The following is a 25,461-nucleotide window of genomic DNA, read 5'->3' as shown; positions in this document are numbered from 1 at the left end:
TCTGCTTCTGGGGGAATTTCTAAGTCTCAAAGTCTATAAATCGCGTAATTGCAGTTTGACAAACTTCTTTTTGGGTTTAGCGCACAACTAGATTAAATGTATTGTGAACCTAAGTTGATATGCGGGCCGGTTAAAAACCTAACCCCTAACCCTAACCCTAACCCTAACCTGCAAATAGTTACAAAGAAACAGAAGAATGAAATTGTCACACCACTGCTACGTACTAAAAGCCAGACTAAAAAGATACGTTTTAAGTTTGAACCTAAAAAGAGCTATATCTGTAATAGTGCGAATATCAGGGGGTAACTTGTTCCAGAGTCTCGGGGCAGCAATTGCAAAAGCCTGATCACCCCACCGTTTATATCTAGAACTTAGCACTTCTAAAACTCGCTGGTTTGAAGAATGCAATGACCGGTTGTGCTCCCGCAAAAGTTAAAATTTCGGACAAATACTCCAGGGCCAGACCATTTAAGGCCTTGAAAGCAAACAATAAAATCTTAAAATCTATTCTAAAACGCACAGGGAGCCAATGTAGGGTGTAGAGAACAGGAGTGATATGTGCACGTCTAGATGTGTTTGTTAAAAAGCGAGCAGCAGCATTTTGCACAAGTTGAAGACGTGAGATGGAGGCCTGATTCAGACCAACATAAAGAGCATTACAATAATCCAACCTTGAACTAATAAAGGCATGAATTGCCTTTTCTAGATCGTGCCTGTTGAGGAAAGGCTTAACTTTAGCCAGGAGACGAAGCTGGAAAAAGCTCATTCTAACATTACTGATCTGCTTGTCAAATTTCATGCTGCAATCAAAAGTAACCCGCAAGTTTTTGACAGCTGACCTAGTGTAAAATGCTAGAGCTCCCAAACTCAAAGATGGACCATATTGCGTGCCTGAAGTACTGAAAATAATACACTCCGTTTTATCTTCATTCAAATTAAGAAAGTTTTCTGAAAGCCACAGCTTAATATCAGTGATACAACTAAGCAGGGAGTTTAGTGCTACACACTGTCATTTGCTTTCATAGGCAAATAGATTTGCAAATCATCTGCGTAACAAGGAAATGACAGGTTATGCTTTCCTAAAAAAACTAAAATGTCAACCTTGTGGTTGCGCATAGGTAAAATCAGAGGATCAGCAAAGTCATTGGGATTCATCACCAAGGGAACTCTGCATGTCTGTACCATAGACTGTAAATATTAACAGTCTGGTCTGTACAAAACTTTGTGCCAAATAGATTGAATAGTTGAGATATTTTACAGAACAAGTATAGTGCTAAATCTTCAGAAATACTTTTTCAAACTTCAGAGTGTCATAGGTTGCCTTGGATGGAAGAGGAAAATAAAAGTTGAAAATAATCTGAAATTCCTTTTTTGATTAATGCTTTGTACTAAAGGGAAACCTTGCACGGCCATGTCATATTTACAACAAGGTCTGTTTTCATATGTCCTCTCTTGATCAATGCCTCCGATCAAAACAATTAAATAAATATGACCCCGCTCTGTTGGGTTGCACAAATAGCTGCAACAGTTACATCCTGGTTGAGTCGCAATGGTCTATATAGACTCTGAAACTACTATAAGCTAAGTCCACATTGGGGCTTCATGGCAGAGAGGGAAAGGGAATTGAAGCATCTGTACATGCTTGTCTTGGAGTTAACCCTTGTGTTGTCCTCAAGTCAAATTTGACCCGTTTTCTATTTTTCTTTTTTTTTTTCAGAAATATGGTTTCTTACCACCAAATTGCCCCAAAATAACTTGGATGCATGGATGTACGTTGTATGGAACCCATACAATATTCTTCGCAGGTAAAATAAATGATTACTTTCATTGTATTGTGGTTGTTTTGTTCAATTTCCTAGGGTTTCATTTTTTTTTTTTAAATGGTTTTAAAACAGTATCCTGACTAAACTTTGACATAAACCAGTCTGTGAATATCCACTCAACATCCTCTGATCTTAACCATTAGTCAGACTAATTCATGTTTGCTTTTCTATTGGTATTATGTCATATAAATTAAGTTTATTGACCATGAATAAAAAAAAAAAAAAAGAAAAGAAAAAAGTGACAAAAATATTTTTTAAAAAGCGTCAAAAGCAGTAAAAAAATAGAAGAAAAACTTCATTTTCAATTCTGACCCAGAAGGACAAGAAGTTTGTGGTCAACGGGAAGACAACACAAGAATTTATGTGAATACTGTAATTAAACAAATGCCTTGGTTTGACATATTACAATCATCATGCAGTGACAGCCACCTTTTCATTTTTTTCATTTCAATTGTTTTTTCCCCACGCTCCAAAATCTGAGTTTTCCTCAGGAGACCTTTTGACAATGCTGCAATGTTTATTGATGCATGCATCAAATACGGGTACTGAAAATGTATTTAAAATACATTTATCATTATTATTTCAACTGTACCCCCTGAAAACTATGGAATTGGATGTCTCCCCAAGTATTTATATATCAGGGCTGTCAATGTTTTTAATCACCATAAATCACATGAGTGTCGCAAATTAATCACAGTTTTTTCTGTTCTAAATGTACTTTAAAAGGGATATTTTGTATTTTAAAAGGAATAAAGGATATTTTGTAATGCTCAAGTGGTGTTTGAGACTCGTCTAATCCATTAGTAACTCAGTTCACATCAACAGTACATGCAAATAACGTCACTCTTGTGGTGAGAACCATCTGGAAGGGCTTTGAAACTTAATTTGCTATTCAAAAGACCCTTTTCTGTATCCATCTCTGCTGAAGGAGCTTTGTTTCAGCTAGCCATCCACTCCCGTATATGGATGTAATATAAGACCCGTAAGACCCGCTTCCGGTCCACAGCTTGTCTCCCCTACCCCTACTGACTCCCTGTGCTGGGCAGATGGGAAGAGAGCAGCACTGTTACTGTTAGTGCTTAACTCAGGATCTGTGGACTGCATGCCTGGGAATGAATTACAATAGAAATATATTTATAAGTCGCTAAGAGGGTCTGAAAAGTCACTAAATGATTTAGCGAGAACGTTATATATATATATATATATATATATAAATATATACACACACACACACACACGCCAATAGCTGATCCAACATCCATCACTGCAGTCAGGAAGACTTCATGAACTAAATTGGTCCACTCTATAGGATCAATATTCTCTACCAGTGCTGCAGTAAGTAGGCAAGTAGGCTATAGGTATACAGATTCTACAGCATTTTGTGGACTGACGACATTGCCAGGATTGACATTTGTATTCCCATCAGATATCATTCTTGTTTCCAATTTTGAGGTACTGTATACAATACGTTTTTAATATCCTTACAGGATGCCTGAAACTTTATTGACTTCAGTATGAAAGGCAAGTCTACATTTGAATTGATTTGTTGGCATCTGCTGCTGCAGCTGCCTGGAATACCTTAGGCACTGTCGAGAAGACATATCGTATCTTTATCAGACATGTGTCTTCTATATTTCCCACAAATGTGTTAGGTCTCACTGACAGCGCACGAGTGGTTGGAATTTAACATTCATTAAAAATGAAGCACAAACATCCATAAATAATGAAGGTTTCAAGTAAACAGTGAGCCTGGCAAAAAAAAATGGAACACTGGCATCCATAAATAATGATGGCTTCAAGTGAACAGAGAGCCCAATATGAGACATTGTGTGACAACTACTAAACTACTGACAAACAAAATCCAAATTAGCATCAATCTCTAAGGCGGCCACCACTGAGCTTCAGGTGTTCAAAAACCCACAGTAGTTCCACTGAAGCTAAGTGAGCTGCCAGAGCTTCACAGTAGAGTGCCTTCACAGAAGTAATGCCTGAGGAAGCTCAGACAACAGTAAGGGAGAGAATATGTTTTGCTGCACAGCTTGATTTTGATTGAATGAAGCCGAGCATGAACTTTAATTACTGCTTACACCCTTGCTGTTTGTGACTGCGTATTGAACCAGCTTAGGACACACAAAGGGAGGCTGAGGCGATACAGCAAAGTGCAGCATTTGGCAAACAACTATCACTGTAAAAGGCTGATTTAATACAAATAGTCATGAAAGGGGAATCTTAAAACCCTTACCCTCATCTTTTAAATGTATGCTGCTAATTCATCCAGTTGAACGTCACTGCTGAAGACATATTTTACTGCCTAAAGCACTCTTTTTGGCCGTTGAATAAAAAAGGTTAAATACATCCACAAAGAACAAAAAAGCTCAGGCCATCAGAGCGTGTCATGTATTTTTCTCATTTATGTTTTCCAAGATTAATCCAGACTGCCATTTTTACTAACTGAAACTGGCAGTTTGTGTGATACCACCGAGACACGACTTGAAAACTGAACTACTGCACAAAAGTATGCAGTTTACTCAGCACTAGCACTCTAAGCTGACGCCATCAGTGGGGGCATGTCGGGTTCCTGGTCCACACAGCATCAATAATTCAACTCCTAAAACTCTAGCAAAATATTTAAGAAGTCACAAAGAAATTATAGGCAGCTGTGAGTAGCATTCTTTTTTTGGCAAGTGGGCACCATCAACAAGGAAGGAAAAATATATATAAAAAATCCTTCATCCCCCACTGCCATGACCACTGACCAGCCATACATAGACAAAATCAAACAGCTCCAGTCAGGCTTCTTCTTGCACTGTTTTTGCATTTTTGCACATGTTTGTACAGTCAATGTTACTACACTGTTTCTATGTGTAACTTTATGTTCTTATACATGTATTTAATGTCATTTGAGCCCGCCCTGTTTTTCTTATCTTATGTTAACACGGTACCGAATTTAATGCCAATCCAGCCACTAATTTTTTGAGATATTTTGTATGGACAAAAGTATTGGACCGACCTGCAGACATTGCCATCCCTAGAGCGATGCTGCTAGCTGGCTAAAACCAAAATCCTTTGCCTCTACTTGTATCAGGACATACCGTTGTGTGTTATAGCTTTCATAATTCACTATCGGTGGACAACTGCAACATTTATTTAAAATGAGAATACAAATCATAAGTTAACAGTAGGGATGTCCAGATCCGATCACATGATCGGAAATCGGGCCCGATCACGTGGTTTCAGACTCGATCGGAATCGGACATTACCTCCCGATCAGGACTCGGATATATATGTATATATAATTCTCATTATTTTTTAACACGTCTATAGTTATGCAGTGGCACAGAGTTAGACCCTTTTGACTCCACACAGAAACAGCAACGCGTGCGGCATGACATCACTTTGTTGCAGAGACTATTATTGGTTAAATGCCGGAAAAGTAGAACAGCAAGCAGCTTGAAGCGGAAAGCGCGAGTATGTCTGCGGTCTGGAGGTATTATAAAGTTGAATTATTATAGAAATATCGGATCGGGACTCGGTATCGGTAGATGCTCAAAACCAAATGACTTGGACTTGGACTCGAGGGCAAAAAAACCTGATTGGGACATCCCTAGTTAACAGGTCCAATTGTTACCATCAGCTTAGTCTGCAATTGTGTTTTTTCGGTGGTGTGGTTTTAAGGACATCATAAAAAAATATATATATATATATATTATATACTGCTGCACAAATTACCCAAAGTGAAAGCTGCTCAGCACATATTTTCTGTCTATCCATTAGAGGTGAAACAGTGAATGTTGACAAGTTTCTGGCAAATTCGACTACGTAAATTATAGTCACATTTTGAGAGTTCCAAGTGTCGAATGGGAAGTGAGCTTTTAAACTTCACTGCCTGATGATGTAATTATTGAGCCTCCAATGTGAATTGACAAGCCTTTCACCTCTCAGAGGAATCTTATAAAACATCTTACTCATTGTAGCTTTAAATACATCCCGATTAGGACAGTTTTTAACTGTAAGGAGTAAACAACTAGTGAATGCCCTAAAAGCCCCCATTAGCATTCAAATCATTCACCGAGCTGGCCTATTTTACATCTTGACCAAAACAGAGCAACACAAAAAGCAAGAGCAGTCAGAGTGACACTTGCTGTGTGGTAAAAAGCCATGTGTGACTCACTGCATGATATTTCATCAGTTGTATCCCCACAGTCATCCTCCCGGTCGCAGCTCCAGGCTTGAGGTATACATCGTCCGTTCTGGCAGGAGAACTGCTCAGCCTGACAGGGCTGGGCTGAGAGAGAAGAAAGAAGCCACGGAATTCAATCACAAGTGCATAAGTCAATGTAGGATGTGCACAACAACTCTAATGATCACTGCATCACCAGGATGTCAATGTCCGCCCAGTGCAAACATGTTATCACTCAATCACACAGTAGGGCAGGGAAGGTCTGGAAACCATGGGAAATGTGCTGCTTCTTGACAGGCTGTCAGTTACACGCTGCACAGCCATAGTGAGCATGCACGGACAGCAGACATGGGGTGTCTTGCTGATGTGCATGTTATTCTGATGATGACGGAACATTGATCATCATCTGGCTAATGCTTATTGATTGATCCTCTAAGGATAAAAAGCTCCTGAGAGGCACCATTGCAGACATGGGAGGCAATGTGATATACTCTATGTGTCCCTGACATACAGTTGCTTCTTGTAGGTGCGACAACTCTTTGATACTGGAGAGTGCTCTCATGCAATGAGATTGATTGCAGTGCACTGAAGTTACTCGAGAGCTGCAAGGCATAATGGTAATAACCGCCTTGACAACATTGGACACCTCTGTTCAAGACTTTGATGAATAAAGCACATCTGAATTTTATCAAAAGATGGTAGAGAAAAATGTTTTATGCCTTACTGTTTAGATGAGAGAGCTGTTAGATCTTTAAATCTTACAGTCTACATAAGCTTGATTGAAATGTATTACTAAATCAATTACAAAAGTGCATCAACCAAGAGAGCAACAGTTGATCCTAGAAGCACAAAATGTTGTTCCGATATCACCATTTCAGAAAATTATACTTCAGCGTTCCTTAATAGAACAATTGAAGTGTAACAGATTAAAAGAAATATGACAGAGTGTGCCAAAATGCTGAAATGAGATATAATTGTGATCAAACTGCAGCCGAAGCTACACTAAATCTAAGACAACCAGTAGAACAGTACATACCTGAGCATGTAGTGTTGGCCTCGTCCTCGTTGTTTCCACAGTCATTCGTTCCATCGCAAAGCCATCTTTTGGGAATGCAGCGATTGTTGCTGCATTGGAACTGATCAACAGGACAGGTGTGATTGTCTGCAAAGAATTCAGCCAGCAAAATAAGTCAGTCAGTGACCTTGCAGCTCTGACATGACATGTAATAGAAAAAGCTAATAAACTAAAAAAGAATGAAAAAGCATTTCACAAAGCCTTAAAGCTATAGTGCGTAGTCTCCCCCATGAGGAATTCTAAGTAATGACAACAAAACTGTTTGTGCATCCACATGATACAAGGCTTCCGTGACCGCGAAGCCTTGTATCAGCGATGCAGTTGCTACTAGCCAAGGAGGATTAAAATAACATGACGGACACTTCAGAAGAGGTAATTATCTTCTCGAGTTTCTGCACGTGAAAGTCGCCGGACGACACAATTTTCTGAACATAGCCATACTGAGAAATACAGAGAGAGTTTTGTGGAGCTGATAGTCTTAGTTAGCTTTGTAGCAACTCATTTGGCTTCAATGTAACGGACGTTCATTAATATCAAAAAGTTACGCACTAGAGCTTTAACTTATAGTATAAAACATCACATTTTCAATTTCTATAGCCACAGCCAAGGAAGCTGAAATGCTGTGTTTTCTTTATATTAAAGTTTCATCAATTCTCCAGGCCTGATCTCTCTCAGTCCTGTGTAGAGCATATTCACAGCTTCTTAGTGGGATTTCATTCAGTCCACAGTTCAACTAATCTTGCTCTGATAGACCAACATAAATAAGAATCATGTTTTAGAGGAGAATCTCACTAATGTTTCTCCTTGGTGGTTTGTCCTTTAATTGAGAGTAATGGAGTCTCCCTAACATGTTTACAGTGGTCTTAAGTATATCTGTTATGTGGTTTTAGTGCCTTGATTTTTATTTTATATTAAGCCACTTAGTCACATAATGACTTCTCTGGAACGAGCAACCAAGCTCCTTATTTTCTTTTCAGTCATGTCATTTTACTGAATTACAGGAAACATTGACCATTCACTTTAATGATCAATGTCATTAATCCTCACCACCTATAAATCATATTAAATTAATGTCAGCAAATTTCCGTGTAGATATTGTGACAGTACTGTATGTTTGTGATAAATTACCTTTGATTTTGAGACAACCTGGTGTTTGGAAATGCCAGATGCTACAAGAGCGTGCTACCCAGAGACCAGTGTTTTGGGCAAATTACTTCAGCAATCATCTTGTATCTTGTCACAGGCAACATTTCCACCATCTGAACTACATTTCGATTGTGTCCCAAGAGGTTGTGAGAAGGCTAATGTCTCTGTCTTATGACTACGAGAGACTGACCAAATTGCCATGAAGCATTTGCAATTACTTACTCAAAACACGACAGTCCCTTTAAACAACTGACATCCGCATTCTCCTAGTTTCAAGTCAAATTTTGGCCTGATAAATTCTCAGGGAGAACTCCATACCACCTTAAACAAACCAAGTTAGTAGATGTTAAACATACATGATATGCCAGGAGAGCAGGTAATTGATTTTTTCAAGTCTGATAACTCTGGCAGAGGATGAGATTATAGTGCTTTGCTTCCAGAAAAAGAAAAAGAAAATGAACCAGCATCCAAGCCTTTAGCATGGTGTTTATCCAACTGATTTGTTAACGAGCAGAACCAGAGCAAAAGGGTAGACAGCAGTGTGGAGGAGGAACACTTTTCACCCTTACTACAGTGACATTTAAGAACATAGAAGTTGACAGCAGGAAAAAATCAGCCCCCAAAAAAGCTTGTGCTTGGGCGCCTCGGTAGCTCACCAGATAGAGCGTGCGCCCATATACAGATGCTCAGTCCTCACCGCAGCAACTGCAGTTTCAATTGGGACCTGCAGCCCTTCGCTGCATGTCATTCCCCATCTCTCTCCCCTTTCATGTCTAAGCTGTCCTATCTAATAAAGGCCTAAAATGCCACCAAAAAAAGCTTGTGCTTGTCTTGTCTATCGACATCTGTACATTCACGTGTTTGTGTGTTTGCATTCTGTGTGTTGGCCTGCAGCGCAGACACATTTTAGCATCCTCACAGCAGCTGTGGCTATCCTCATCACTTCCATCCAGACAGTCATCATCTCCATCGCACTTCCACATGGCCCGTATGCAGCGCTGGTTATGGCACTGGAACTCGTCACTTTTACATCGCTGTGGCTCAAAGCCACTGCTGGAGGCTTTTGGAGAGAAAAAGTGGTGAGATAAAATTAACCAGAGACTTCCTATGAAGTATGTGTTTAGGGTTAATTATTTGCATAGCTATAATAGCATATAAAACATGTTAATAATGTATCATGACCCCATGTGTAACTACAGGGAGTTGGCTTTCATTCCTGGAAACCCACTGGGATAATTTCCCAGCTGTATTTATTTGTTTATTAGCAGATTTGCATGTGAAAAGATAAGGTTATTATTTGATCTTTTTCCCATAGGATGAAGCCAGGATTACACTATACTGGGACAGGATGATCTTAGGCCTCTCGCTTTGTCTGATTCATTATGTCCTCCTACCTGCACATGTGACATTGTTCTTCTCCAGAAGCTGGTTGTCAGCGCAGGCACACACTCTGCCTCCTGGGATGGCAAGGCAGAGGGTACCGCAGCCCCCATAATTCACACTGCAGGCGTTGTCACCTGGAGAAATAGATCCCAAATAAGGTGTCTTGCTCATTTAAAGCTACATTTTCTAAAGCCTGTCTTAAGGGCCACAGGGTTTCTGTTGTTGTTTTGTCTACTTTCCTGTCTGTACAGAATACAGCAGAGGTTCAGGGGTCACTTCAAACCCTGCAAAAATAAATCATCTCATGATACTAAACTCATCGACCGTCTTGGAGAGACATGCAAGGTGTATGCCATGTGATCTATGAAAAGTGAATTATTGGGAACACTGTGGGTAAGAGACATTTGACATTTTTATCTTTCTTGGAGGAATAATTTGTCTTTCTGGACAAAGACAGGGGAAAAAATACTGTCGCATATAAAGTTAAAGCATAAGACACCTTTGTCACTTTCATTTAACACTGAGCCCAAAGGCAGTGCCTGAGCCAATGAGATAAAGCTTTTGGTTCTGTAAGAGCCAATCACTAATACTCAGAGGACTGGACAGCCAATTAATCTATTCGGTGACATGAACAATGGAGAAATGTCCAGCAAAGAAATCTCTGTATGGTGTGAACTAGGCTGTGCATGCAGAAGCCAACCACTCATCTGCATCATATACTTGGCATCAGGGATGTGCACAGGTACGGTCTATTGTTGCCCAGGCAACTGCCCGTTTGCCCTGATTGGATTAGCTGCCCCTCTGGCAAAACAGCCTAAATGTCTAAACTTTTTTTCTTACTTTTTTTTTTTCTTCTTTTTTTGCTGTTGTGGCTGCATTAATACGATAATACGCCCATCATTACTTAAGTTAAATCAAATTAAATTCGCTATATCATTCAATCCTTCAGCGATGCCCTCTGCCCCCAGTCACGTGACTTTGTTTATATTCTCACACACGGAGCAGCGCAAGCCCTTCTGCCTTCACGTGAGTTTTTAAAGTTATGGAGATTTTGACAAATGCCCTGTGAATAGTTGAGCTTTGAATAAAGTGCCGCTTCAGCTCGTAACGTGTGCATCACGTCACGCAGCATTGCCTTATAGTAACGTAATATGCTACGTTATCAACCATAGCTAATGACATAACGTATGTTGCAGCAGCAGGCTGACGTAGCTACGTTACGTCCATTACATGAGTGTGCGTTCTGTAGAGAAGAGAGAGGCTCAGGGATGTGATGTTTGGGCTCTTGAATCATGCTAGGTTATACGTTGTTTACAGTCACTATGTTACATGAGTTTTCAACCAACAATCAGATGTGACGTTAGTGAAAGTGAAAGTTGCCTTACTTTGTTAAGAGATGATAAATGAATTTCCCAATTGGTTAATGTAATTAATATAGCCTAATGTTAGTTTTGTGTGCTTAAGTATGCCTTCACAACAAAGACAACTGAAGAAGAGAGAGAAAGAGCTCAATGAAGCAGCTAAAAGATCTGCAACTTTGCAGAGCTGGAGTAAAACTGCCAGCAGGCTGTGAGAGAAGCATTTGATAATGTCAAACAACAACCCTACATTATTCATTTAATGTGGAGTAGGCCTATTTTATCAGGGACATTTTCTTTAAGTTGGAGTAGGCTAATAACTCATTAAAAACAAATGTTTCATTAATAATAAATACACAGTGAAATTGTGTCTGTGCAGTATATGGTATTGTGAATTAGTTATTATTTTATGTATATCAAGAGCTCCAGTTCACAGAGCATTTGAGAACCTGGGGATCGAGTAAAATACTTTTACTAGCTGTAGTCATGTTGTAATTGTTCTTTATAATATATATATTAGTGCTGTCAGTTAAACACGTTATTAACGGCAAACCCATTTTAACGGCGTCAATTTTGTTATAGATAAACGTTCTTTTTGGCCTAGCAAATTTTGTAGTTTTTTTCACATGCTGTTGTAACAACTAGTAATGTTAGAAAAACTACAACACCACACCGGATCTAGCTAGACCGGAAAGAAAACAACAGGCACGGCGCACACACTTGTTTGGGCTTGTGAGCCGGCCAAAGAGTAGTAGGCTAATGTTGCGTTTTGAGTGGATGGCGAGCACGAGACGCCGAAATGGATGCCAATAAGATTCTGAATGGAAAGTTTATTTTTAAAAAGTTGCCAAATGGTTCCATTGACAAGACCAAAGTGAGCTGCAGGGGCGGACTGGGACAAAAATTCTGCCCTGGCACTGTAGCCACAGCAGCCCACATTACCACGCCCATGCAGCCCCACCCACGGACATATGCATTCACTAATTACATTTGTGTACAGATGGTGAGATAATATAAGCAGTACCTTATGTAACAGATTTTTAAACATTTAATGTAAGTAACTGGCAAACAATGTTTACTACTTTTTAAAGAGCACACGTTTATAACAAATGTACACACACTGTCTGCCTGTTTATGCCGTTTGTATGCTGTCATTCTCTACAGTATGTTGTTCTTTGATGTCACTGTCTGTCTGTTCGATTGTCCGTGTTTCTCTCTGTTGACGCTGTACATATTGTCTGTCTGGTTCTCCATCTTTTTATCTGTTTTAACTCTCTAACTCTGCAATTTTAATATGTTTTTATGGCTGTCTGTGATTATACTTCAGGGTTTTTCCTTGCTCAGAATTGGCCTTTGAGGGAACACATAAAGCAGGGGAGGAGGGGGCCTGGGGGTCCTCCCCCAGGAAATTTTGAGGGTAAAAGACTTCAATTCCTGCATTCTGATACATTTTTTGGGCACCAATTTATGGTAAAATCGTCTATATTTATGGCAAGGAAATCACAAAATTTTGGTGGCAGGTAACAATTTAAAGTAAAAAATATAATGGAATATTATTATATTCAGTAGTCCAGTAAGGGGGCTTTCACATCCGGGACATGGGCCGGATACGACAACACTTGACCCCAAAGTCCAGTTGTTTAATTAGCATGAACAGGGCTTTATGGTAACTTTTTTCCCCAAGGAGCACGTTTTGCTCCCAAGTTGAAAAATGTAGGATTGACTTACATAGGCTACTGCTTTTACTGCTAAATTGTACAATAACACAATCATGTTATGGATACAAAACGTTATGAAGTGTAATGTTTTCTACATTCTATTGATCAAAAATGATCAGCGATGTTGAGACTACTGTGTAATGGACCACCACAGTTCATGCATACATGTGAACCGCGGATTAATTGCAGAGTTTAACCTTAATAGTGTAAAATGAAACACTATGTGAATGGGGCACAGCAGAAAGACGGAGCAGAACGACGCTGCTTGTTCAGGGTTTTCATGTGTACTCCTCTAGGCCTACACTTCACATCAGGTGTTAAAACTAACTGTACCAAAACACTGAACTGGACAACTATTTAACGCGACAACGAGACATTTTTAACCAGTAATGCAACTGTCAATTGAATACTCCGCCGGAGCTCTCTGTCCATCAGCAGTGGCTTCTCACTGCGCAGCCGGTCCCCCAGAGCATCATAATCACCAGGGGGGTCCGGGGTCGTTGTGAATTGAGCTATTATCGCAGCATGTCCAGTCTGAAATACCACTTGATGGCCAAGCACACAGCTGATGCGAATTCTCCGCCCCCTTGTCAAAGCCAGACGACAAAAGCACAAAGCAAACCGATCCACTTTTCCATGTTGATAAGAGCATTAAAATGAGAAAAAATAATTGGACAAAAAGAAATCTAGGGACATTTAGAATAGATAAAAATGTGCGATTAATTGCAAGTTAACTACGACATTAATGCGATTAATCGCGATTAAATATTTTAATTCTTTGACAGCACTAATATATATATATATATATATATATATATATATACACACACACACACACACACACACACACACACACACCTATATATGGGGCTGTTGCCTTTTTTCCAGATTAGAGCAATTATAGCCCCTCCAAATATCTGTGCACGTCTCTGCTTGGCATTGCACTGTCCTACTCACACCCACATGGCTTGAGAATGAGTCTGAAACCACAGCACTGGACCAAATAAAATTATATATCTCCGCATTAAGAGCAATAGCGTCAATGTTTTCTGATTGTGGAGTGGTGGTCTGAACACTGTTTTTACATGCCTATTATGGGTAAGCAAAAGACACGCCTGCTGTGAGGGCCGATGCAGTTCTCCACCGTCAGCCATATCTGTATCCTCGCCTCATCTGTTCTTTTCAGCTTTCTAACAGCATGAATCCATCATCATTTGTTACAGAATTGAGCAAACCCCTTCAAGCCTTGGTCACCTTATTGAACTTCACAGAGAAGAGCCCCAAGTGATTTTAAAGTCTCTGTCACTGTTGATCAATACATTTGACACCAAAAGGCATACATGCGAAATCTCAAGTGTAAGGTATATATCACATTAAGTGCTCTCTATTAAAGAAATGTGTACAGGGGGTACAAATGCCTGGACACACAGCACAGAATGCTTCTATTTTTGTTGCAAAACCTTTCTCTGTTAGGGAAGCTATGGTTCAGTGGCACTGGATGAGGAGTAAATGAATGAAAAGCAGCCAACCTTGCTGACTCTGTGCGTCGTAGACGCGCAGGCCAAATAGTGGTGGTCTCTCGCTCCGCAGTAGAGTGACATCGCCGGTGGTCAAGTCCAACTGGAAGACCGAGGCATTCATGTACTCCGTCCAAAAGATGAAATTACGATAATGAGATATTCCGAACGGATGGTTCAGCTCTTTTCCATTGTACACCACCTGGAAAATGAAGCAAACATGCAGTGTAATCAAAAGATCAGGAGGGCTACGGAAAGATGCCATCAGCAACAAAAATATCAATCATCTTAAACAGGGTTATATCTGTTTGAATATGGGCTTAGACATTATTTGATCACAGTATATGATGAATGTGATTCAATTTCTTTGCACAAATTTATTCACACGGCGCTGTCTGCTTATAATAATGTTTGCCAGAATCTTGGCATTGATTAAATAGCATTTGCAAATAATTCATTAGCTTAATATGCAAGTACAACTATAGCCGAAGGGAGCCATTGAGAATGAAGGGCTGTCTTGTTGGCAGTTGTGGTGGGAAGAGATGCAGTTTTCAATCATTTCACTGCTTCGCAGATTAACATTGTATCATTGCTAAAATATAGAAATCTGATTTGGGCCCTGCCATTATCATATAATATTGATCTGAAACTGTCAATCACTGTTTAATATCACAGTAACCTGGCAACAGTGTGAAATGAATGTTTAGCAGGATTCTGTGGTGATCTGACAGTAGAACACTTTTCTGGGGTTTTTGGAGCCAATTTCTTTCAATATGACAATAAGTTGGACATGTAGCCCATGAAATGAACAACTGAATTAAAAGATGTAGAAGGGCCTCAGTCAGACAAAAAAAATCAAAACAAACTTAATTAAGATGTAGAAGGGCTTCAGTCAGACAAAAAAATCAAAACGAACTTGATTAACAAAGCATTTATGAAATACAAAAATTAAAAACATGTTGTTGGTGAATAATTTGGCTGCTTTCTGTGTTTATTGACAGTTTTTGGGTGTTAAACTACTTATAGTTGTGTTGACAAAAATCATATTAACACATTTAAATTAACGTGTTTATTGGTGTTGTTTTATCAGTCGGTATCTTGAATTTCACCCTCTGGCTCTCTATTAAAATCTCACAAGCAGCCTAACCCTCAAGTCTACCAGAATCACAGCTAAAACGATTCCTGCAAATGAGGTTCTATATCATTTAACTACATTGCATGATCTCTATTGAAACTCACCATTCTTCCAGTCCCATTGAGATGAATCTTCTCGATGTGATCGTAGTAGGCGTCACACCAGTACATGGTACTGCTGCTGTGGTCCAGTGCCAGACCATTGGGCCACAGCATGTTGGAGGTGACGAAAATGCGGCGGTTGGATCCGTCCATCCAGGCTTTCTCTATCCGCCCTATGCTGTCATTGACCTCATCCTCTTCCCAGTCTGTCCAGTACATCCAGCTATCATAATACATACAGAAACACAATTATTGCACCAATAAACTGAAGTAATAAAGCCTTGCCTTAGTTCAGGCAAGATCTATAAGTCATCACCAGATCCAAACTAACACTGATCACATTCCACACTCAATCTAAAGCAGTTCATTTCAGCTGTCTCCTCATTCATCCCTGCCCTTACTTCTTGACACACTGATGTTGGATTGCTGTGCTTGTTGCTCCCTTCATCAGCTTCCTTCTTTGATTTCTTATCAGTCAATCAATACAAATGTGAGAGCATGTTTCTGCAGACTTCTCTCAAAATGATGTATTCTATATCACAGTGAAATGTGTCTTGTGGGTTCTGTTCTGTACACCCATGGGAAGGCATGACTGTGCTCCCCAGTCAACCTTCCACATACTGCTTTGATTCATACAGGGAACATTACAGGGAATACAACCTGCACTGCCGAAATACAACCATACAATCGTTAGTTCAGAAAACTAACATCGTGACAAGAGGGTTCCTGACTCAATTGGAAATAAACTGGAATCTAGATTTCCCAAATGTAAAAACCAAATAATCAAACATCCCTGGCAGTCAAAAAAGAGTGCATCGTAGCTTAAGAAATGATTCAGGCTTAGCAAGTTAAATTGCTGCTTGACTGCACATCAAGGCAAAGTTAAAAGTCTCATTTTCCCTACAAAAAAAAAAAAAATAAAATAAAGTTTGCAGTGTATCTTGCGTATACCGAGACTGCAACTCTCAGTGGGCCTGTGGTATTTGAAACGTGATTTGGTCAAGGATTTGACGTGATATGTTCTCTAGTAATCCATTTGAGTGTTGCTGACTGAGCCATGTTGCCCCGTTTCTCATCAATGATAGAGGGCTGGCTAAGGGAAGACGAAACAGAATGGGTTATGAAGGTGAATAAGACTCCCTCTGTCTTGAAGTCATCTTTACGACCTCATGGATTATTCAGCAATTATCCACTCTCACATGCAGACGCACACACATGCTTACATGCACATGGACATGCATGGACACCAAGTCAGATGGACTGATGGACACCATGCACTTGCATTGTCATGATAAGAAAAATGAAAACAGCTCTTCCATTAAATTGAAAAATAACCAATGTGACAAATAAATATTATTTGTTTCATATTTTCATGTAGATCTGCAATGATTAGTCAATTAATCAATACGTTGATCGGCACATTGATCAATTGTTTAACTGTTTAATTTTAAATCAAAAATGGCAAAAGCTTGGTTGTTGGTTGTAGCTTTTAAAATGTGAAAGTCTTCTGGTTTTCCTACTTCCCTTTGACAGTAATCTGAATATCTTTGGGGTTTTGGAGTGTTGGTTGGACGAAACAAGACATTTGAAGAAATCACCTTGGACTTCTTTTCACAATTCACTGACATTTTCTAGCTCAAACCTAGTCTGGCTATCACCAGACCAAGCTCAATCATTTAAGATTGCGAAATCAATTCGCCGGTAGATCGGGCTGGGTTTACCCAGTCTAGCTCAAACCATTATCAAATAATCAATAAAAATAAATGATAAATTAAAAGAAAAAGCAACATCATTAGTTTAATGCAAGCTGTCCTATCTTCTGAGGGTGCATACATGTACTTAATATTAAATATGTTTTATAAATACAGCTAAAATTGGAAAATAAGAATAGTAAAAAAAGACAAACAAGAACAATAAGTTGCAACCTATTTATTAAACTGCTGTCCATGCCAATAAGTGGCAACACACATATACACACACTCATAAAGTCATCCAGAACTGACCGAAGCTGAGCATAGCACCACTCAAGACAAATGTTATTTGTCTGTAGATTTTTTTTTTTTTTTATGTGAATACATGTATGAGATTATATGAGATGTCTAATGCAGCACAGATAGAGACATATGACACTGTTAAGTTGACACTAGTAGTCCTTATCGTGTCAACACAGACTAGAGGCGGCAAACTGAGCAGAAAATAAGGTAGTGTGAATTCAGTTGAGAAATCAGTTGGAGAGGTGCATCCATTTTACCTGAAGAAACCCTTCCAGCAGAGCAGATAGAGATCAAAGGACTGTTGGGTTCATGCTGAATGCTCACTCACAAGCCCCAAACTAGCTTTTCTAATCAGTTGTGCTGTCAGCGGGAGGGTTGGAGTAAAAGTTATTTATCCTTATACAAAAAGGTAACATGATATTTTCCACCCCCAACACTGCTGCTACAGTATATCTGTCAGGGCAAAAATTCTGAGACAAGGTCAGCATACTATTTCCTCATTAGTCTCACAAAGTTAGGGCTGCGTTCTTACCACAGTTGTTCCCATTTGTTTAAATTCATATTCTTTTATAGGTATAGATTTGACATTTTAAAATCTGTTTTATTTCCTTCTGTATGCAGTCTGCACCACTGACATGTATGTGACTTGTATTTGAATGTTTGAATCTGTGTTATTGTTAGGATAGAAAACCAGACATTAACAAAAAGAAAAACAGGCAACTCGTTATTTAGGACTTGTATAGTAAGGTATTGATAAATGTTAGAGAAAAGAGGAAGGGACACAAAAAGAAAGTATGAATAAGTTTCGGGTTTTGGCTTGGTGTATTTACCTACATCAGTGAAACAGCTGTGTATGGCAAGATGTTTGGAACAACCCTCTTGAGGCTTGAAAACTAATCTCTGACTGCTATGGATTTGGTGTGTGTTAATACGATTTAAACCTTAAAGTGTTAATCCGTAAGATCCTTAAGACCCTCAATGAATTTGAGCTTTGGAGCAGCTCCTCTATATGTTAAATACCATCTCTGCTGGCAGGGTCCTCCATATACAAATTTGTACAGGAATGGGGAGGAGATGATGTACGAGGACTACGGAGAAACAGCTTTAAATTGGGTTTGCTGTGGCTAACAAGCTGGTAGCTGTGGTTTGGGCAACAACATGAGCCCCCATATTCTTTCACCAAAAAAACCCACAACTCTGTACTTATTAAAACAGCAGATGTTCTCTCAGTGTAACCATGCTGGTTTACTTTAAAATGTTTTCTTTTGAAACGTGCATGATGTTATCATCAGTTCAAGCAGATGTCTGCTAAAACAGATGATCTTCAGGATTAACACTTGAAGCAAGAGGTATTTATATCCACACAAAGGCACAGTGGTCTTTGCTTACTATAACCATACTGGAGTTTATGTATTCACAACAACAAGGCAAGAGGGCGCTCAAAAAAGATTTTAGTATGTCACGTCAGATCCCCTGTCAGAAATGAAGACAGACATATTCTCTCTTCAAATAACATTTTTTCATGGTTTATAGACAGCATCGATTGTGCTTGAAATCTGGCAGTAAAAATGAACTAATTGAATACCTACATTTTTATTGAGTTGTCAATTCTATCAGACCTACTGTATTCCTCCTTACTAACCTGATGTGCCAGATGGTTTGTCAACACAGAACCATCTGAGAACACGTCATTGGAAACTGTTTGGAAAAGGCAGGCATTCAAAAAAAAAAAAGTGGTTGTTTGCATTTCTTAAAACCAATCACAATCATCTTGGGCAGCGCTAAATAGTCTTGGGAAGGAACATTTGCACATCAAATATTAAAATATTTTAACTGTTCACACTTTACAGTAACATGAGCTATTTAAATCAGCTGGATACATGGTTAAACGTCATTTGCTCTTACCAGTGAATCGCCGTGTGTACTTTCGTCCATAGCAATCCCGCCAATCGGTCCCCAAAACGCCCCAGTTAGATAGTAAATGCCGTGAACATATTCTTTGTAAATCTTTACAATCATTCCACAAATGAACTAAGCAGGCCTGCCTTATTGCACAATCCAAATGTTCTTTGTGTAGCTTGCTAGCTCGAAGTTTAATGTTGTTTCCCATAGAAAAGGAATTTTGAGAGCAGAAACGCACAGAGAGCGGAAGGTGAGGGGCAAAGCCTGACATTAGACGAGTGGCTCGCTCACAAGCCGGATGCCAGGCTTTATCCTGGAAATGTACTTCCGTTGATCCAGACAACACACACCCTAAACCAAGCCCGAAGCCGTCCGTAGCTCCTCACCTGACGCTGATTGCTTCGGTAGGCTGGTAGTTCAGACACAAACGCATTACTTGAAGCCCGACGAGATGGATTTCCGTGTAATATTTGATCCTGCAATGCTCTGGTAATATCGTGAGAATCATGCTGCCGTGCAAGGTAAGCCCATTACTGTACAATTTATGAAAATAAATCACAAAAAAATACATATACTACTGTATATGTAGTCCTGCACTGGTCCAGTTTTGCAAACCTTTACATGCACCACACCAACAAAGTTCAGTACCAGAACCAAGAAATGATCCCAAATTACAGCTAATTCACTTTCAGACCCAACCAAACTGCATAATCAAATCAGCTTAGAACTAGCTGCTGATATATAAGCAGTAATACATGTAGGCAAAACACACACAAGGGCCCTGTTGGGACTAGGGTTTGGTACCTTTCCCATCTGAACCAATACCACTACTGATACTGGTACCTGGAATTCGGTTCCCGGTACCCAACGGTACTTTTTTCGGTACTTTCCCTCTCTAATTACAAAAAAAATATTTCAGTTGTAAAAACAATTCCAAACATATTTACTTATAACATTATGTTATTTATTTAGAATATTTTACACTGACAGAAATTAAACAAAAACAATTATAAAACCTCTCCCTCTCTCCTCCCAAACCTGTCCCTACAACCTATTAAATTGAATAATTATTCAACTTTTATTCTTGTATTTGTATATTATTCTTTTTTAGCCTGTTTTATTTTCATCATGACCGTTTTTAATTGCTTTTTAATGTTTCATGTAAAGCACTTTGAATTGCCTTGTTGCTGAAAGGTGCTGTAGAAATAAAGTTGCCTTGCCTTACAACCTCAGCCTGTCAGTCAGTCCCCAGGGCAAGAAACCACCATTGTGCCTGCTCATCTCACAGGAAGTGTAATGTCAACAGCATTGCTACCACTTTCGCCTCGCCATTAATATCATATCACAGTGAAAGGTGTTTTGAAAAACTGTAACCACACTTGAAACCACTTTATCGGCATTTCCGTGACTCACTTCAACAAAACTGCAGAGCCGACGTAGTTTGCTTCGTCTGCACCTCTGCGTGCGCATGTGTGTGTGTGTGTCAGACATCTGCTCTCTGTCAACATGCAGAGAGGACATATAAGCTTGCGCTTACTCTCAGGTACCGAAATTTGGCACCGTTTGATTTTACGTGAACCAATACTTGGTAGTACCGACGTGATTCGGTCGGTACCGGTAAAAGTACCGGGTTCGGTACCCAACCCTAGTTGGGACACAATGGTCGGGTGAAATAAATTAATGTAGCATGTGTACCTTAACCAGGATATATCTAAATCCAGGATTTATCTGGATCCAGAATGTAGATTAATTCTGCTGCAATACACTGGTGAGCTGAAGTGAGATCATATAAGACATAGCTGGCAATCTTTTTACTTTGAGTGTCAAGACAATTCTTTTCTCACTGACTGACAGAGCAGAACATACACTAGTAAAGATTATGATTAAAAAAAAAGCCTGCAAGACAGAGCATATTGTTTTCTTTCCTTTTTTTAAACAATTTTAAACTACGGGCCACCCGTAATTAACTTTCCCCCCCCATTCTTCTAACTCTACACCTACCCGTACATTATTTACCTCACCTGTTATACACATTTATTTGATTGAAATGGCTACTAGCTACTGGCTATAGGATTTACTTCCACATTTAAAAACAAAACAATTTTCAGACCTGTTAAGAGGATCGACCACAATGGCCCGGGGGTGTGACATATTCCCTTCCAACAGAGTCTTCCTGGTCTGGGAGGCTCTCTCCAGTCTGGCAACGCTGATTGTCTTCCTGTAGCCATCGTTGGTCCAATACAAGTTTTTCCCGATCCAGTCCACCGAGATTCCTTCAACATTGTCGAGTTCTACAACAGAATCACCAAATACACTTTCTAAGGTTTGTACAAAGAAAACATTAAAGCAAATACTGTGTCTTTGGTTGATTCCAAACAGCAATATCTGTACTTTTTGTTGTGTAAAATAAGTTTACTAAAATGAAAACATTTTGATATCATTGTGCCCAGGGTGCCACTAAAGGAAATTATTATGAATGCAATTATCAAGTAAATAATTAAATAATTCTAAATATGCAGTACTTTCTATGCAGTACAGTAATTTACTCACTTGAACAATTGTTTGGTAAGAAATTGTATTCTCATACAGTGACAGTGATTGTTTTTCTTTAAAGGAACCCGCCAACTTATTGGGACTTTGTCTTATTCACCATATCCCCCAGAGTTAGATATGTCCATACATACCCTTCTCATCTCCGTGCGTGTTGTAACTCTGTCTGACACCCCCAGCGCTAGCTAAGCCTAGCACAGGTTCCAATTAGCCCACTGCTCCGAATAAGTGACAAAATAACGCCAACATGTTCCTGTTTACATGTTGTGATTTGTATAGTCACAGCGTGTACAAATAACAAGGTCACTATGCTTTTACTATCTAGTAATTGTTGACTCTATTACTCCAACTCTGAGCGAACTACAGGCGAACTCTCTGCTCCTCACCACAGGGCTTCAGGTGCTGCTAGCATATCACTCCGCCCAAGTAGCAGAAGTAGCAGTGCTTCACCTTTCTGAGAATATAGTTCCCAGTTTATATACAGTTAGAAGATGGCTGTGTTTCATATGACCTTGTTATTTCAGTCCCTCCAGTATTTCGCAGCCTTTTTTTGAGATTGTTGCAGCCCAAAATGCCTGATTTTGCGGGAGCTTTTGTAAAAAATTGCGATAAAAATTGCGATGTCTTTTGTATGTTTGTTGCAATGAAGTTGTGGGAGACAGTGAAAGTTGCAAAAAAAGTTGTGATTTTTTTTTTTGTATAGTTCTTGTTTCGGGGAGAATAAAACTACTCTGGGCTGAGATTTCCTAGTAACCTTACCAAAAAGGCTCAGAATGCTGCAAATGTTGGTATAATATGAAAATGGCTGGTGGATTTAAGACAAAAAATTATAATTTATTGAATGCATCAAATATGAACATATGTGTCAGTGGCTTGTTGATCTTTACATTGTTAGTTAATTTCCTATCCTGGCCTGGGACATACATTCGGTTTAATAAAGTACTTATTGGACTTTAACTTATCATTGCACTTACAATAACGAGCATAGCTGTTCTCAATTTAGGTCATTGTGTCGTCTCATCTCCGATTTTTCCTGCATCCACCGTGTGTGTGTGTGCGCGTCAGTAGCGGGGGGAACTGTATGAGCAGCAGCCCTGCCCCCGCCCGCTGCAGACAGCCGACAGGATTGAAACAGCAGCCGCTGACTTTAGAGTAAAAAATCGTTACAGCATACATTGATGTTAAAATGTATACAGGTTGGCAGGGCGGTCTGAAATGTTTTGCACGGTCTTTCGCTGTACATTTTGTTGGTAAATGTGAGATGTTCGAGTCTCGTCTTCATGTCGGAAACAAGCTCTCTCTCACTCCCGCTTGGTCAGTGGCTCTCAGAGTCACATTATTCTGACGTAAAGTCTGGCACATGGGACTGCTGGGATTGGTTGAAGTCGCAGGAAACTCCGGTTATTGGTCAAATTTGCGGAAAAGTTGCGGTGATTGGTCAAAATTCGTCGCACCAAAGTCACGGTGATTGGTTGAATTCGCGTGAATTGGCGCGATCGCGACATCGCAAAATCCTGGTTGGACTGTTATTTGTACACCCTGTGACTATACAAATCACAACATGTAAATAGGAACATGTTGGCGTTATTTTGTCACTTATTCGGAGCAGTAGGCTAGTTGGAACCGATTACCTCCAGGATCTGTGCTAGGCTTAGCTAGCGCTGGGGGCGTCAGACAGAGTTACAACACGCACGGAGATGAGAAGGGTATGTATCGACTTATCTAACTCTGGGGGTTACTATGAATAAGCTAAAGTCCCAATAAGTCGTCGTGTTCCTTTAAAGAAAAGCAATCACTGTCACTGAACGAGAATACAATTTCTTGTTCCTTTAACACTGAAATGTGCGGTGCTTCATTACTGCTAAAATGTTGTTTATATAAATAAAGAGTTGAGAAGTGTCAGAAAATAATTACTAACAAAATATTGCATACGGTCAGTTTAATTTATTCTAGGGAAATGCTGCAGTTAGTATTAAAAAAACTATTTAGACCCACCATCTTTGAGTATCGTCTCTCTGCTGTTTCCATCTATTTTTTGTCGGCCAATAAGGAAACTGGTGGTGTCAGCAAAGTAGATGTGCCCCGATTCTGCGTAGTAGTCGATGGCTCGAGGGTTGACCAGGTCCTCGATTGGCATGATGTGCTCATCACTGGACTTGATATTCATATCCAGGCCTCGGATGACCCCGGGACGCCCCTTGCCGTAGAACAGGAAGAGATCGTTTTTGGGTTCTACAAGGCAAGAAAGGGTGGAGTCTTTTTTACTGTTATTGTCAATTAATTGGTCTAATTTATCAATGCTGATCCCAGCATTAAACCCTCTTACTGGCCACATTGTTCTTATATCTGAGCCAGAGCCAGGGCCATCCATTCACCTTAATGGAGCCAGTAATCAGTGCCAATGACTTTACTCTCCCCGTTCAATCACGCTCCTGCTACAAAGCTGCCTTGACAGTAGGAGAAGGAAAATGCTTGAGCAAACAGACAATGGCAATACTTACCTTGGCTGTGAACACTGTTTCTGATCTAAAATACATGGTGTCTGTATAGAAAAGCAAACAGAGAGGCCTAGAAAGCTGAGGCAGCTCCTCGGCAGCCCGCCAGCCGCTCAGGGGACTATATGTTCTCAAGCCCTTTGGGATCCTCCAAAGAGGCACAAGGAGGAATGAAGGAGGGCTTCCAGTGAGAGAATCAGACCTCTCCTCCGCTCTTAGCCCCTACCCGAGAGACTGGGAGGCTGGGGGTGAGGACCACACATGCCTCACTTCAATTTATCATTTTGTGAGGAAGAGACCAACTACCCAGGAGACAATTAAGCATTGCAAGAGACCCAGATATCAAACCCCACGGTGAGTGCTGTATGAAGAAGCACTACCATTTAGCACCGAATCTAATTATGCTTAGGGAGACAGAAAGCGCGAGCAAGAGAGAGATAGCTGGTGTCATCAGAACATCTATGAGGGGGGGAATAAATCAAATGTGTCATGGCAAGCCTCTCAATGCTTCGTTACGCCAATCGAACAGTGGTGGGCACTCAGATTGTGTCATCAATTTGATCTTCTGCTTTTATTGTCAACTACACAATGTCCAGCAATTGATCAGACAAGCCAACAAATGCAGACAAACTTAAATCCTCATTATGGCAATAATCAATCAGGCTCGCGACAGGTCGATAGCGGAACGTCACTTTCAAATGGGTCCGTGTCCACCAGTGCTCCTCTTTATCACTGTCAGTACGTACGGCTGAGGCATGTGTGGCACACCCTTGGCTCTAATATGACACATGACCCTCACAGGCACGTCAATATTAAAGAGAGCACTGATGCAAAACGGTATTTCAAGCACAACTCAGGATGCTTGTTCATTAAGAACAAGAAGCAGGATATGTACTAAAATACACAATGAATATGTACTGACTTTTACAGGACTGTCCATCAGAGCCCAGACTGTAGCCAGTACGACAGCGGCACGTTCTGGACTTGTAGCTGCCACTCAGAAGGCAGATATGGGAACATCCACCCGGCTTTCCATATGAAACTATTTCACATGCGTGACTCCTGACTGTGGACATAATCAGAA

General features: G+C 40.0%; 1 protein-coding gene across 6 annotated transcripts in view; it reads right to left on the bottom strand.

Annotated features, from left to right (window-relative positions):
- The window catches only part of lrp1bb (low density lipoprotein receptor-related protein 1Bb), a 287,103-nt gene that overhangs the window by 123,438 nt on the left and 138,204 nt on the right, over positions 1–25,461 (bottom strand). For all 6 annotated transcript variants that reach the window (XM_036004184.1, XM_036004187.1, XM_036004188.1 and 3 more), the window contains exons 10-18: positions 25,300–25,443; positions 23,878–24,114; positions 21,443–21,623; positions 15,440–15,659; positions 14,213–14,402; positions 9,619–9,741; positions 9,144–9,284; positions 7,040–7,165; positions 5,995–6,108 (exon numbers count right to left, since the gene is read on the bottom strand). In XM_036004184.1, coding sequence (XP_035860077.1) covers positions 5,995–6,108; positions 7,040–7,165; positions 9,144–9,284; positions 9,619–9,741; positions 14,213–14,402; positions 15,440–15,659; positions 21,443–21,623; positions 23,878–24,114; positions 25,300–25,443 — 1,476 coding nt within the window. The remainder of the gene's footprint in view (positions 1–5,994; positions 6,109–7,039; positions 7,166–9,143; positions 9,285–9,618; positions 9,742–14,212; positions 14,403–15,439; positions 15,660–21,442; positions 21,624–23,877; positions 24,115–25,299; positions 25,444–25,461) is intronic.

Source organism: Sander lucioperca, chromosome 8 (genome assembly GCF_008315115.2).
Source record: "Sander lucioperca isolate FBNREF2018 chromosome 8, SLUC_FBN_1.2, whole genome shotgun sequence".
Taxonomy (NCBI): Eukaryota; Metazoa; Chordata; class Actinopteri; order Perciformes; family Percidae; genus Sander; species Sander lucioperca.
The sequence above is the reverse complement of the archived record's forward strand: the minus strand, read 5'-3'. Positions and strand labels throughout refer to the sequence as shown.